Source organism: Neolamprologus brichardi, chromosome 18, assembly GCF_056152115.1.
Source record: "Neolamprologus brichardi isolate AB-2024 chromosome 18, ASM5615211v1, whole genome shotgun sequence".
Taxonomy (NCBI): domain Eukaryota; kingdom Metazoa; phylum Chordata; class Actinopteri; order Cichliformes; family Cichlidae; genus Neolamprologus; species Neolamprologus brichardi.
In genome coordinates this window covers 27,588,547-27,603,721 of record NC_142121.1, presented here as the reverse complement: position 1 = coordinate 27,603,721, position 15,175 = coordinate 27,588,547, and the positions used below count along the sequence as shown (strand labels likewise).

The 15,175-nt window shown below is 41.8% G+C and overlaps 1 protein-coding gene across 1 annotated transcript; it reads right to left on the bottom strand.

The window, feature by feature from the left end:
- Positions 1 to 3,180: 3,180 nt before the first annotated feature.
- Positions 3,181 to 6,830, bottom strand: LOC102796041 (neuromedin-U receptor 1-like). Its single transcript, XM_006787017.2, has 3 exons — positions 6,134 to 6,830; positions 3,845 to 4,078; positions 3,181 to 3,620 (listed from the first exon to the last, which is right to left on the bottom strand). The coding sequence occupies exons 1-3, from the start codon at positions 6,828 to 6,830 to the stop codon at positions 3,295 to 3,297; spliced, it is 1,257 nt and encodes a 418-aa protein (XP_006787080.2). The 3' UTR covers positions 3,181 to 3,294.
- Positions 6,831 to 15,175: the final 8,345 nt, after the last annotated feature.

Genomic DNA, 15,175 nt, shown 5'->3' with positions numbered 1-15,175 from the left:
GCGCAAACAATTATGGAAGTTCCGAAGGTAAAAGGGGGTCCAATCAGATACTAGCAAAGTGTATCTAATGAAGTGGCTAGTGATAGTGTGGTTATATTACAGCGAGTAGGGCTGTGAGTCACATTAACAGCTGTAGAGACGGTAATTTATTTTCCTAGAGTAAATGGCTTGATTGATCTAAACAATTTCATTGGTATCTAATTATCTCCTGACTGACTGACCTCGTCTAAACTTCTGGCAGGATTATCACTGCTGATATTTGATATATAAATATGCTGCTGACTATCACAGAATTATAAGGAAACATTTTCAAAAGAATTTAACCACACACATTTTTTGTGCTAGTGCTGCTCTAGTGACCTTCAGTAGCGTTTTCACATGATCGCCTCAAAAAAACAGGCTAACGAGTATGCTGAAAAGCCCTTTTAGCCTCATAATAAGATTAACAGACAGTCCACATGGACACCTCAGCATGGATTCCCCAAGTCTCTACTGATCTCCACTGAAGCTCTAAATCTAAAACCTTCTCTAGGTGTTCATTTGAGCGAGGTCATACGTCATCACATAATGATCGGATAGCAAATGTGCCCTCTTGATGATCACCAGGTGGGTCAATCCCTGGTCTAGCCAACTAGTCAACCTGGTGAATTGTTGCTGATAAACCTCAGCCTTAAAAGACTGCATTGCTATCCCAAGACATCCTAGCATGATTACAAGTATTAATACACAGTGATGGGCGAATACTGTTGGTCATTTGGACAGATGGAGTGTTTGCAAATGGCTCAGTCAGTCACGGTTGTTCGACTGATAGAAGCCTGCTGGAAAGTCTTTGCAAGTGGATTAAGTACCTTAAACCTGACAGCTATCTTGCTTCATTCTACTGCTTAGTAAATGCAAATCCTCCTTGAGCTGACCAGGCGCTGGCGTGCTAAGGTGTCGCTTCATTGTGCTCTGGCCTCTCCTCAACACATCAGGTCAATGACACTTGGAGTAACGTTTTTCTCAACGGTTATTAATGTAAGAGAGACCTTTGAGTTTGAGACAGCCCATCTGTGTCAGTCTCCATTCTCACAATATACTTAACCTCATCTCATTATGAAGCACTTCACATCATCCTCTTGGCAGGAAATCATATCTCCACTTCCATATCCTTCTTGTCTCCAATACTGCTCTGCGCCTTGACATTATCTCCTGTCCTAGTACATTTCCAATTATCACTTTGCTATTAAAAGAGGACTGAGTAGCACTGTAGCTTTTAAGTTTCCATCTCTCCTCATCTTCTACTGCAACAGAAGTGGCCTTTAAGTTTACCGTTGTTGCAGAGCCAATTAGATTTCTAAGCTCAAACTCGTAACTCACTGCCGTTTGTTATTTTGGGAGTCGTGTCAGGATGATGGATATAAATTACCTTTTCAAAGTTCCGTGTCTGTTGAGTTTGATCGGATGATTAGTGTCCCTCACCAGTCTTCCTTCCCAGAACTCCCACTGAGCATCGCATGAACTTTCTATTGTTTCCAATTCTTGGGCCTCGTGACTTTCATCATGAGAATGATTCCGTATTTCTGTGAGTGAAAATGAAACACATTGAATTTCTAATTTCTCTGATCTGTCCTTTAATGTCTTAATTTTAAAAAAATCTTTCAAAGGTAAATGATGTTGCCTGCCTCGAAGTGTCACATTAAAGTCCCACAGGAGTCAATCATTGCCCCGGTCTTGAGTGTCTGTAATTATTTGGGCGACGCTGTGATGTACCCTTTTTTTAATGGGCCAATTTGCATAGCCAGTGCGTAAACACTGCATTTTGTTATGTTGATGGAAGCTGTGGGTAGAGGGCCCTTCATCTGTGCTGGTGTGGCACACTGATAACGCTGTTTCATTCCGAAGTGATTTGTCAGTATTGAACAGATGGCTCATCTTTGTCTGCTTTCACATCCTGCTTCATCTAATCATTCATTAATTCTTTGTTCCATATTATTGACCCGGTGACATCATCTTTCCTCCTAGCTTCTACCCCTCATCATGTATACAAATGAGTTTTTTCCTCTGCGCTGTGCGTCACCTAAAGTTGAGATGAGACATCCGGGCGGAAGGTTCTCGTGGCTTTCGGCACGAATTGTTCGCCCCGACACTTTTACTGCGATGTATACACAGAAGACCTTTGCCTCCCAGGGACGGTTGCACTATAGGAATCCAAAGAAGACAAGACTCGGTGTGATCTTTTCTTTCTGAGTGGGCCTGCTGACACATCTTACAAGCAGCACTGACATTCAAAATCAGGTCTGTTTTAATGGTGCACACCATAAAAAGATATTGTAAACATGTCATATGTACACATTGTGCATCAAAAAGTAATTAAAGCAATACGTAAACAATAGCACCGCTTACCAGCAAAGCAGAAAATGAATGGGACTGAGCAATAACCATATGTCAAATTATGCTGCAGTGAAGACTTAAGCAATATGTAGAGTTACTAGTAATGTACATTGTATACAAGTCCATAATATACGTATCAATATATGTGGAACCTCTGTGGCAACTGCTACATAATATCAATGATTCTTTAGTGTTTTCAGAATATAATGTAAATACTTGTGTCATGATTAGTGTCCGTAGTGGTTATAAATATCAAACCGTTTCATGTACACTTCGTTGGCTTTCATTCACAGACAAATGTATTCAGTGTTACTGCTGCTAGGAATGTGTTAATGGGCTGTAGAGCAGCATATAGGCAAGCCTGGAAATATTATTCATTGCATTGCACAGTATGTATGTAATAAATACATTCACCTCCATTTCCAATAGAAAATGTTTACTTTTGATGCATTTGATGTGTTGCCAGTGCATAAAAATGCTGCTACATCATCTATGTGGCAGTGCAGTAACCTCAGTGTGCGGTCTTGTTGGTTTTCACTCTGAATGTAATTTGAGTTATTGTTCCTTTTACACTCTGGGACTTGTTGATAAAAAATGATTATAGAGTAAAAGCATGCAGGATGGAACCATCTTTTAGCTCATCCAGCTGAAGGACCGTCTGTTTGTGTCCATCCACAGTTCACAAGACCTGCTGCTCCCCCTACAGTATTTGTCAGATTTTAGTGTAATATTTGTAGTTTTGTGGGCAATAGCCTGTGAATTGTGTTTATTGTGAGTCAGATCAGCTGCTAAGACACAGATTCTGGTTGTGTTCGAGATCTATATGAATGCAGGAACATCGTTTTCCATAATGTTAGTGGTGCTTGGTGCAGAACTCTTGTTTATTCAGTTTTTCCTTTGCTTCCTTTGTCTCCTAAAGGCTCAAAAGGCTCCAGAAGTCATTTTGTTACTTTGGGGTGTTTTTTCACGCAGGGTGCTGCGTTGAGTCATCTGGAAGCTCCTCGAGTGTTCTCTCCAGCTGTTAGAGTAGCAGGTAATGTGGCTAAACATTTCTCTGAACCTGGTGGACATGAGGTTGTAGAGGATGGGGTTGACGGCGGAGCTCAGGTAGAAGAGAACTCCAGAGATGACGTGGACATGCTCGAAGATCCTGCGGTGCTGCTCGTATGATATGTTGATGTAGCTCCACATCAAGCGATCGATGTGGAAGGGAGCCCAACACAGGCCAAAGACAACCACCAGCACACCTAGAGCAGATGGAACAATGGATGTGATTCACGGGGCACATAAATTATGTTTTGGGACACCAGTAAAGTCTCTAATGGCAGATGACTAGTTAAGCAAAATATTGTAAATAATCTTAAAATAGCCAATTTAAACGCAAACATTTCAGAAATGTTGACTATGGGGTCTTGATTTTTGTAGGGTTAGGGTTTAATTTAGAATAAAAATATAGTAAAATAACACCTACATAGCATTTTGGTTACTTGCACGTTTCGTTTGCTCAGCCTCTGCCTGTGGGAGCTGGAGATACTTTCAGAGCCGAAGCCACAGTTAGTATCCACCGTGGTCAGCACCCTCTCCCTGCGCAGCCTCAAGCCAATGAGCAGGTAGAGAACGCTAATGATCAGCATGGGGAGCAGGAAGAAGACCAGCGTGGAGATCAGGATGATTAAGTTGTACATCCAGATGGGTTTGACCAGTTCTGAGGATATATATAAGATAGGATAGCAAGAGAAACAGAATAAATCTGAGCAGTGCAAATGAAAATGTCTAACACAGACTTTAACCTGGCAGCTTTCTTCGAGGTTTCTCACGTCACATCATGTACACAGTACTGGTTGCTAGGGAAAAATATTTGTTTCCCGACTAGTTGGAAGTGTTTCCTGGAGGTTGCTTGCTCTGGCTGGGTGAAATCCAGACAAAGACGGTGCTGCATCAAAAACCTCTGAGAGATTGCTTTGATTTCTAGCAGATTATAACTGCTGCCTGTAGTTTTTCATGTTTCTTTGCAGACGCTTGTTAACCGCTACTCAAGCTGTAGTAAAACTTGAAAAAGTGAGACACAAACGTGAAAATGGAGTAGGTTCACCTTTAGATTAAAGGTTGTGCCTCAGCACTGCAGTCAACATGCTTCAAAATGCATCATTTTTACTCTGAAGGCAAATGGTCTTCATTTTCAGTTTGTGCCATCCTTTTTGCAGATTACCTACACCTCAGAGAGTAGCTGGCCAGTGCTTCACATCCATGCAAACTTTGGGTGATCACAGCAGTAAGACAGCGACCGAAGCAATTGGAGGAGGGTTTCGTGAACTATTCGAAGAAGATGTATTTTCCCCTAGTGATGGGTCTGCGAGACTGGGCGTTAGCAGGCATTTTCCTAGCAACCTCCAGCAACTAATGGGGGAGTACTCAATTTTCTTTCACAACCGGTGGTTGGCACAGTCACAACCTGGTCTCTAAGCCCGTGTGACTGGGTCCTATATCATTTTCTCCATTGTCACTATGGCTATCACATCCAAAATGGCCAACAAGTTCATGTCATATGATTAGCAGTCTGTAAAACTCTATTAGCATAAAGTAATGGTTGCTTGTGGACATGTCTGAACCTGTCCTACCTTCGTTTTGCTCTAGGCCAAACTATTTCAAGTAGAAAGAAGACGTCTAAAGCAAATTCTCTTCTATCTGTCTGTTGTATATTCAAAACGGCAACTTCATACAATGCTTCAGCTTGATTCCCCGAATATTATCCAGAGCTCATGCTTGAAAATGATTATAGATCACAATTCCAGGTATACCGTTACTTTTAACTGTTAATTCGCTAGCTGGGACCACATCCTCATTTAGGTTTGACAGTGTTTCTAGAAGATAATAGCAGATGGTTTGAGCATAAATTGAAGGTGCGGTTTGGGAAAGGCCTCAGAGGGGACTGACGGCGGCTCCTGGGTCAGGCAGATCCCCATGTTTTAATGAGAAGTGAATTAATTGAAAAAGGGAGGGAGGATGGGACATGAAAACAAGAATGAATAGCTTGTAGTGCTCAGGAGGTCAGATGTATGGAGGTGTGGTCCTGCTCCTTAAATTCAGGTAAATTATTTCCAATACACAGTCAGGTTTCTGGGTTTTGTTTTGTTTTTTTTACCCAAACTATAACCATGAAAATGTCTGGTAATGGTCTGTTAGAAAAACCACTACTTTGTTCCAGACTGAAATATTGCAAGAGCTATAACGTAGATTGCCTCTTGCAATATTAAAGCTACTTTCTGCTGCTCTCTTAGTCATAAAGGGTCATAAAAGCAGGTTGTTCTCCATATTTGATTTAGCAGTTATATACCAGATGCCCTTCCTGACACAACCCCCTAGGGATTTGTGGTCTTATAATCTGGCAAGCCAGGTTAATGCTGCTGCTACCAAAGTGTAGTATCACATACTGTATTCAGTGTACTGGGACGAACTTTACAGTAGTGATCCCACCAAGATTTACTGATATTGTTCAGGACTTGAGTAAAGTGTTTCAACAGTGATTAAATGAAATAATCACTGTTACAGATGGCATCCAGTTATCTATGTGCAGCTCAGGAAGGTTTGCTTTTTCTATCTAGCACCATCACCAAGCCCAACACTTCGGTTTATGAATGAAAACCATTGGTTTTTGACATCTTACTGTACTGAGTGGTAAAGAGTAACCCTTATACCTGAGAGCTTCTAGCATATCTGCAGACCATATAAAGTAAAACTAAAATATAAATTCTGTACATACGGCAGATGGCAGATCGGGGAAACTGTCGACCAAACGTTGGCGGCAGCACTTCGATCCCATGCAGACTGGTGTTTGGCAAAGCGCACAGCATGGACAGCCCCCACAACATGAGGATGACCCTCTTAACGTGAGCACGTGTGGTCAAATGCTTGACTTTGAGGGGGTGCACCACCGCCACGTAGCGCTCCACGCTGAGCGCAGTGACATTGAGGATGGAAGCAAAGCAGACAGTTTCAAATAGGAAGGTTTTAAAATAGCATCCCCCTTCTCCGAGCAGGAAGGGGTAGTTCTGCCACATCTCGTAGATCTCTAACGGCATCCCCAGAAGCAGCACCAGCAGGTCGGACGCAGCCAGGCTCAGCAAGTAGTAATTGGTTGGCGTTTGCATCACCTTGTAGCGTAAAATGACCGCACAGGTCAGGGAATTGCCCAGGACACCCACGATGAAGATGGTCAGGTAAGTGACACAGACAGGGAGAAACATGGGGGATTTTGATTCCCCCAGAATTTTGGATAGGTACTTGTCCTCAGTCAAGCAAAGCATTTCTTCCAGATCTTCTTGAGTGGCGTTCGTCAACACCCAGGACATATTCATTCCACACACCACAGCAGAATCGGGGCATCCTAAGTCACTGAGTTCTCTGTCACCAGTTAAAATGGCTGCAAGAGAGTTGAAGGTGCAGTTAGGTATCGGCATCGTGGTGACTGGACAGCAGGGACCTCAACTAATATAAACCTGATGGAAAAAGAAAAAGGAGACAGTGTGAATTTTAAAGGATTCCTTAAACACTCGTGCGTCAGAAAAGGGTAAAGGCTCTTTAAGCTGCAGCCTTATTCACAACGTGGTTCGACAAAACAGATGGATCTGGATATTTGATTTGACATATTGTTACACCAGATGCCCTTCCTGACACAACCCTCCCAGAGATTTGTAGCTCCTTCTGTTCTAAAAGGATCTTTTATATGTTAGGTGAGCGCATTATCCACTACACTATGGAGCCAGTCAGGAATCTGTAAAAGTAGAAAGTAGGAAGTTTGATATTTAACATCTGATGGGATCAACTAGTGTTGTGATTTAAAAAAAATCTGAATTAAAAATGTAAACAGTTCATAATTAACGGTTGTTGAAGTTCATCTAAGAGGCAGGGGTGATGATACTAAACATGCTGCTCCTTTGTATCTTGAGAACTATAGGATCCTGCTGTTTGAAGCTTGGCAATTAGCTTTATATATAAGACGTAGCCCACATGATATCATGTATCAGTCAGTGCGCTGCAGTTTTGGCCAAGAACTACATGTCATCAGCTAATATTAGCTGCATTCATAGTGTGGCACATTAGTAACAGATGTAAATAGAATAATAGCAGAAATTCCCTCACTGAAGTTGGAGTGCAGACTTTCTTTAACTATCTCATCGACAGCACAACTGCACTGTGAACCCTATTATCTGTCAGCGACTTCAATTAACTGAGGTGACACCAAGCAGACAGCTAGATGATAGCTGCCTGTCGCTCACTCACGCATAATCACATGTAATTTTAGACCTCAGTATAATTAAGACATCTAATTTAAAAACAAAGTAGTCTCGTGGCATTACAGGTTGGCTTCAGCCCAGGCAGCTGTTGCTGGAGAATAAATGTAGGCATACCTTGCCCTTGGCTACTGTAATGTCCAACCTTGATATAATAAAATTTCAAGCCTCTGATTTAAAAAAGAAGAAGAAACTTAGGTTCAAGTACAATAGAAAGAAGTAAGTTCAGTGACATAGGATGTTTGCATCCTATGTGTTTTGTATCTCTACATAAAGAAAAGACAGTTGTTGGCTTTCATCTATAGCAGCAACAGCCCAATCAGTTCACTGAATCCCTGATATGATAAGAATGTTCAGCACATGCTTTCTAATTATCTTTAATATGTTTAATATCCTCTCTGGTCCTCTCGACAAAAATTGATTTTACGATTAACAGCGCTGTCACAATATTGCCCTGTTAGAAATTTATGTTCAGCAGAATACAGACGCCAGGGAGGCTGTTTAGATGTGTTTAGGCTGTGTTTGGATTCCCCCACGGGGATTTCTATATCATTGTAACAGGCAGCGGAGTTGTTAAGATAACTTCAAATGAGGTACAAACAAAAAGGACAAACACTCACCTGCAGTTTGTGGTCTTTATACTCTTCTTATCTACAGGATTCGCAAGAGCTGAAGAAATGAGGGAAGATGGGTGATTGTCATGTTTCTCTGCATCCTGGACTTTTTTCTGACACTTTATCTTGAGCGCCTTGGTGCCTTAGTGCGTCACAACTGGCTCGGCTTCCCGTATTTGATGGCTGGTGTTCAGCCCGCCTCTTGCTCTCTCTGTCTCTCTCTCTCTCTGTCTCTCTCTCTCTCTCTGTCTCCATCTCTCTTTATCCCTGGAATATCTTCTCGCGTCCATCCATCACTACATGCTTTATCTTTCTCCTCCAATTCAACTTGTTTTCATCTTTTCTTCTCATCTTACTCCCGACACCGTGATACACACTTTCATGAACCTAGCCTGCACAGACACTACCTGCCTTGTGATCCTGCATTATATTGCTTTCACAGATATTGCACCGGTGAGAAAATTAAAGGTGAGATTGCTTTGACCCTAAAGCCTGCGAGCTGAGTACAGGTATGTGTGATATATGTGTGTGTGTGTGTGTGGATGTGCTCCCGTTTCCACTCATTTCAAATCAAAGATAAAACTAACACTCTTTTTCATTAGTAGAATCGGCAGCAACTGGCGAGGTGCACATCTGGAAACAAGAAAAAAAAGCTGTAAAAATATGAAATAAGAGTTTTTCCCATCAGAAAAGGCGAAAAAGCTTTTGTTTTGATTTGTGCAACAGCTTTTTCTTAAATACTTTTTGCAATTTTGAAAAAAACAAAACAAAAACAAATGTTAAAGAACCTACAGTCTGCAGAAGACAAATGTGAATGTCTTGGATGTACCTCGGTGATCGATAATTGTGACGTGCGTGTTGGCATGACCGCTTTGCCGTTGATGTTCATGTCCCTCACACGATGAATCATAACTACTTTGCTAATCTCTAATCTTTTTTCCCATCAGTGTATTAAGATTTAAACTGGTCCAGAATGTTAGTTTTTGGTATATTTTAACTATAAGATGCTCCTTTTAGCTGTTCCCTTACACTTGTTTCATGTTCCCTCAGTTGTGTCCATTTGCATACGGTAGTTATTTGTCTATGCAAATGTGTTCGCATGCAGTCGTCCAAAAACCCACATAGTTTGACTGTGCATTGGTCAAATGATGATTGGTTGATGAGTGGGCTGGAACAAGGAATGGAGCAACAGTGGAGTTCACCAGGAACACGAGAAACGGGGGCTGCACTGGACACGTTTTATTGTTTCAGCTTTTTGTAGTTTGTCATTTCACTCTGGGTGGTGGACCACCTAAAACACAAGCAAGAGTGGCCCACCGTCCAGTTGTACCACATACCTTTGGCACTGCCTCCACCTGGCAACAGGCGCTCTCTGCAGGAAGATGAGCAGTCTGCAGCACCCCACGGTCTACCAACGCACTGCCAATGTTCAGCCCATTAGGACTCCGAAATGCTTCTGCTGTGCTTCTAAAACAGACATGTTGTAACTGTTTGCTGTCACCAGGGGTCAGTGTCACAAACAACCCATTTGTGGGTTACTCTTGTTTGTGGTGGTGTTGATCCAACATATTAACCACATGCCAGGGTGAATCAAAGACATACTTGCTTAATATTAGCACTTTAGCGCAATGCAGCTGTTAGCATTTAGCTTGAAATAACCTACTAGTGTCACTAAACTTGCTCAGCTAGTGACTGCGGAGGCCATCTGAGTCAAGTGAATCGCATGCAAGAAGGGTGGCACTGTCACTTGGTGTTCGCTCGCTCTGTGGTATAGTATCGCTTCCTGTTCCTGCTCAAACACAGTGGTGTTTCTGAGTAGCTTATTTGCTTAGCAGTTTAATTAACAACTTTTAAATACATTCTTTTTTTCACAGTATAATCTTCACGTGCTTCATCCGAAGCACACTTTCTGTGTACTCACTACCTAATTTATAGCCAAAGTATTCACTCACTGTCTCTGTACTGTTTCGCTAGCTTAGCTCGTAGCCGACCCGTTAGCACCATGGCTACTTCACCTGTCCCTTCTGCACTTTCTTGCTCATTGTGTCAGATGTTTAGTTACTCCTCGGCCTCCTTTAGCAGTAATGATATCTGTAACAAATGTAGCATATTTGCAGCTCTGGAGGCCAGGATTACTGATCTGGAGACTCGGCTTTGCACCCTTCTCTCACCCTTAGCTAGCCAGGCCCCTGTAGCTGGTGCAGCCGAAGATAGCGTAGGCCCCGCTAGCTGTTCCCCGGCAAATCCCAAGCAGCTGCGGAAAGAAGGCGGCTGGGTAACGGTGAGGAGGAAGCATAGTCCTAAACAGAAGCCCCAGGTACACCACCAACCCGTTCATGTGTCTAACCGTTTTTCCCCACTCGGTGACACACCCGCTGGGGGTCAAACTCTGGTAATTGGTGATTCTGTTCTCAGACATGTGAAGCTAGAGACACCGGCAACCATAGTCAATTGTCTTCCAGGGGCCAGAGCAGGCGACATTGAAGGAAATTTAAAACTGCTGGCTAAGGGTAAACGTAAATTCAGTAAAATCATAATTCACGTCGGCAGTAATGACACCCGGTTACGCCAATCGGAGGTCACTAAAATCAATATTGAATCGGTGTGTAACTTTGCCAAAACAATGTCGGACTCTGTAGTTTTCTCTGGTCCCCTCCCCAATCAGACCAGGAGTGACATGTTTAGCCGCATGTTCTCCTTAAATTGCTGGCTGTCTGAGTGGTGTCCCAGAAATGATGTGGGCTTCATAGATAATTGGCAAACCTTCTGGAGGAAACCTGGTCTTGTTAGGAGAGATGGCATCCATCCCACTTTGGATGGAGCAGCTCTCATTTCTAGAAATATCGACAAATTTATTAAACCCCTCAAAACATGACTATCCAGAGTTGGGACCAGGAAGCAGAGTTGCAGTCTTACACGCCTCTCTGCAGCTTCTCTCCTCCTGCTACCCCCCCAAAAACCCATCTCCATAGAGACTGTGTCTGCTTCCAAAAAGACAAAAAACAAACTAAAAACCAGCAACAAACAACATAAACAATTACAAAGAAAGAACAATACAGTATCCACATCTGAACCAAAGAGTAAAACAGTGAAATGTGGATTATTAAATATTAGGTCTCTCTCCTCCAAGTCTCTGTTAGTACATGACTTAATAATTGATCAACAAATTGATTTACTCTGCCTTACAGAAACCTGGTTGCAGCAGGATGATTATGTTAGTTTAAATGAATCAACACCCCCGAGTCATTCTAACTACCAGAAATCTCGAAGCACAGGTCGAGGGGGCGGTTTGACAGCAATTTTTCACACCAGTCTATTAATTAATGAAAGACCAAGACAGACTTTTAATTCATTTGAAAGCCTGATGCTTAACATTGTCCACTCCAGCTGTGAAACTCAGAAACCAGTCTTACTTGTTATCATCTATCGTCCACCTGGGCCTTACACAGAGTTTCTGTCTGATTTCTCAGACTTTATATCTAATTTAGTTCTGAGCTCAGATAAAATAATTATTGTGGGTGATTTTAACATCCATGTTGATGCTAAAAATGACAGCCTCAACATGGCATTTAATCTGTTGTTAGACTCAATTGGTTTCTCTCAAAATGTAAAAGAACCCACCCACCACTTTAATCACACTCTAGATCTTGTTTTAACATATGGCATAGAAACTGAACATTTAACAGTGTTTCCTGAAAACCCTCTCCTGTCTGATCATTTCTTGATAACATTTACATTTACAATAATTGATTACGCAGCAGTGGAGAGTGGACTTTATCAAAGTAGATGTATTTCTGAAAGCGCTGTAACTAAGTTTAAGAATATAATCCAGCCACTGTTATCATCATCAATGCCCTGTACCAACACAGAGCAGAGCAGCTATCTGAACGCTACCCCAACAGAGGTCGATTATCTTGTTAATAATTTCACCTCCTCACTACGTACGACTCTGGATACTGTAGCTCCGGTGAAAACTAAGGTCTCTAATCAGAAGTACCTGACCCCGTGGTATAATTCTCAAACACGTACCCTAAAGCAGATGACTCGTAATCTGGAGAGGAAATGGCGTGTCACAAATTTAGAGGATCATCATTTAGCCTGGAGAAATAGTTTGTTGCTTTATAAGAAAGCCCTCCGCAAAGCCAGAACAGCTTACTACTCATCACTGATTGAAGAAAATAAGAACAACCCCAGGTTTCTCTTCAGCACTGTAGCCAGGCTGACAAAAAGTCAGAGCTCTTTTGAGCCAACCATCCCTTTAACGTTAACTAGTGATGACTTCATGAACTTCTTCACAAATAAAATTTTTATCATTAGAGAAAAAATTACCAATAATCATCCCACAGATGTAATATTATCTACAGCTACTCTTAGTTCCATTGATGTTAAGTTAGACTCTTTTTCTCCAATCGATCTTTCTGAGTTAACTTCAATAATTACTTCCTCCAAACCATCAACGTGTCTTTTAGACCCCATTCCTACAAAACTGCTCAAAGAAGTCCTGCCATTGATTAATTCTTCGATCTTATATATGATCAACCTATCTCTAATAATCGGCTATGTACCACAGGCCTTCAAGGTGGCTGCAGTTAAACCTTTACTCAAAAAGCCATCTCTAGACCCAGCAGTCTTAGCTAATTATAGGCCAATCTCCAACCTTCCTTTCATATCAAAAATCCTTGAAAGAGTAGTTGTCAAACAGCTAACAGATCATCTGCAGAGGAATGGTTTATTTGAAGAGTTTCAGTCAGGTTTCAGAGTTCATCACAGCACAGAAACAGCTTTAGTGAAGGTTACAAATGATCTTCTTATGGCCTCTGACAGTGGACTCATCTCTGTGCTTGTCCTTCTTGACCTTAGTGCAGCATTCGATACTGTTGACCATAATATCCTGTTAGAGCGATTAGAACATGCTGTAGGTATTACAGGTATTGCACTGCAGTGGTTTGTATCATATCTATCTAATAGACTCCAATTTGTGCATGTAAATGGAGAGTCCTCTTCACACACTGAGGTTAATTATGGAGTTCCACAGGGTTCAGTGCTAGGACCAATTCTGTTTACATTATACATGCTTCCCCTAGGCAGCATCATTAGAAGACATAGCATACATTTTCACTGCTATGCAGATGACACCCAGCTCTATCTGTCCATGAAGCCAGATAACACACACCAATTAGTTAAACTGCAGGAATGTCTTAAAGACATAAAGACTTGGATGGCCACTAACTTTCTGCTTCTTAACTCAGATAAAACTGAGGTCATTGTACTCGGCGCTGAAAAGCTTAGAAATATGGTATCTAACCAGATTCTTACTCTGGATGGCATTACCTTGGCCTCCAGTAACACTGTGAGGAACCTTGGAGTCATTTTTGACCAGGATATGTCCTTCAACGCACATATTAAACAAATATGTAAGACTGCGTTCTTCCATTTGCGCAACATCTCTAAAATTAGAAATATCCTGTCTCAGAGTGATGCTGAAAAACTAGTTCATGCATTTATTACTTCCAGGCTGGACTACTGCAATTCATTATTATCAGGATGTCCAAAAAACTCATTGAAAAGCCTTCAGTTAATCCAAAATGCTGCAGCAAGAGTACTGACAGGGACTAGAAAGAGAGAGCATATTTCTCCTGTTTTGGCTTCCCTTCATTGGCTTCCTGTTAAATCCAGAATTGAATTCAAAATCCTGCTCCTCACATACAAGGTCTTAAATAATCAGGCCCCATCTTATCTTAATGACCTTGTAGTACCATATCACCCTATTAGAGCACTTCGCTCCCACTCTGCAGGCCTACTTGTTGTTCCTAGAGTATTTAAAAGTAGAATGGGAGGGAGAGCCTTCAGTTTTCAGGCCCCTCTTCTGTGGAACCAGCTTCCAGTTTGGATTCGGGAGACAGACACTATCTCTACTTTTAAGATTAGGCTTAAAACTTTCCTTTTTGCTAAAGCATATAGTTAGGGCTGGACCAGGTGACCCTGAATCCTCCCTTAGTTATGCTGCAATAGATGTAGGCTGCCGGGGGATTCCCATGATGCATTGAGTTTTTCCTTTCCAGTCACCTTTCTCACTCACTATGTATTAATAGACCTCTCTGTATTGAATCATATCTGTTATTAATCTCTGTCTCTCTTCCACAGCATGTCTTTTATCCTGTCTTCCTTCTCTCACCCCAACCGGTCGCAGCAGATGGCCGCCCCTCCCTGAGCCTGGTTCTGCCGGAGGTTTCTTCCTGTTAAAAGGGAGTTTTTCCTTCCCACTGTCGCCAAAGTGCTTGCTCATAGGGGGTCATATGATTGTTGGGCTTTTCTCTGTATCTATGAAGCGCCTTGAGGCGACATTTGTTGTGATTTGGCGCTATATAAATAAAATTGAATTGAATTGAATTGAAAATTGAATTAACAATATTGGGTGTAACTATTTACCATGCAGTGACACACAATGATTTTTATAGAAAGTGAAGAAGTCAACCTATCCCACTCTTTAGCAAGACACGTAGGACCAGATTAAAACTTGCTACCCTCCAATCAGTCTCCTGTCCAGTCCTGTGAAACATTACTGCTTTCAAATCACAGCTACTAATAAAAAAAAAAAGGCAACAGCTGACTGAAGAAATTTGCTTGCATAAGTAAGCAGGAGATAGGAAAGAAATGACAGAAACGCCTACAACTACAACAACGTCTTGCTCTTTGCAAGCATCTGCACAGACAGCATGCTAATGCTAAGCAGGCAAAGAACCCAGAGTGATGATAAAGCTGATTGACCCCAACCAAACAGCCGGAACCTGAATTTCAACAGGTAACAAACAGATGAGCAGTCAGACTGCATCCTCTGTTTCTACCTGTTCATATTTCTAAAGTAGAATCACCGTGACAGCAACGTTATAGTCTCTT

Bases quoted from the DNA above. Each gene is read 5' to 3' on its own strand.
- LOC102796041 (XM_006787017.2), bottom strand. From the start codon at position 6,830: ATGCCGATACCTAACTGCACCTTCAACTCTCTTGCAGCCATTTTAACT. The intron at 4,079-6,133 runs GTATGTACAGAA...ATATATCCTCAG, and splicing joins TCCCCGATCTGCCATCTGCC to AACTGGTCAAACCCATCTGG. The intron at 3,621-3,844 runs GTAGGTGTTATT...CATCTGCTCTAG, and splicing joins GCAAGTAACCAAAATGCTAT to GTGTGCTGGTGGTTGTCTTT.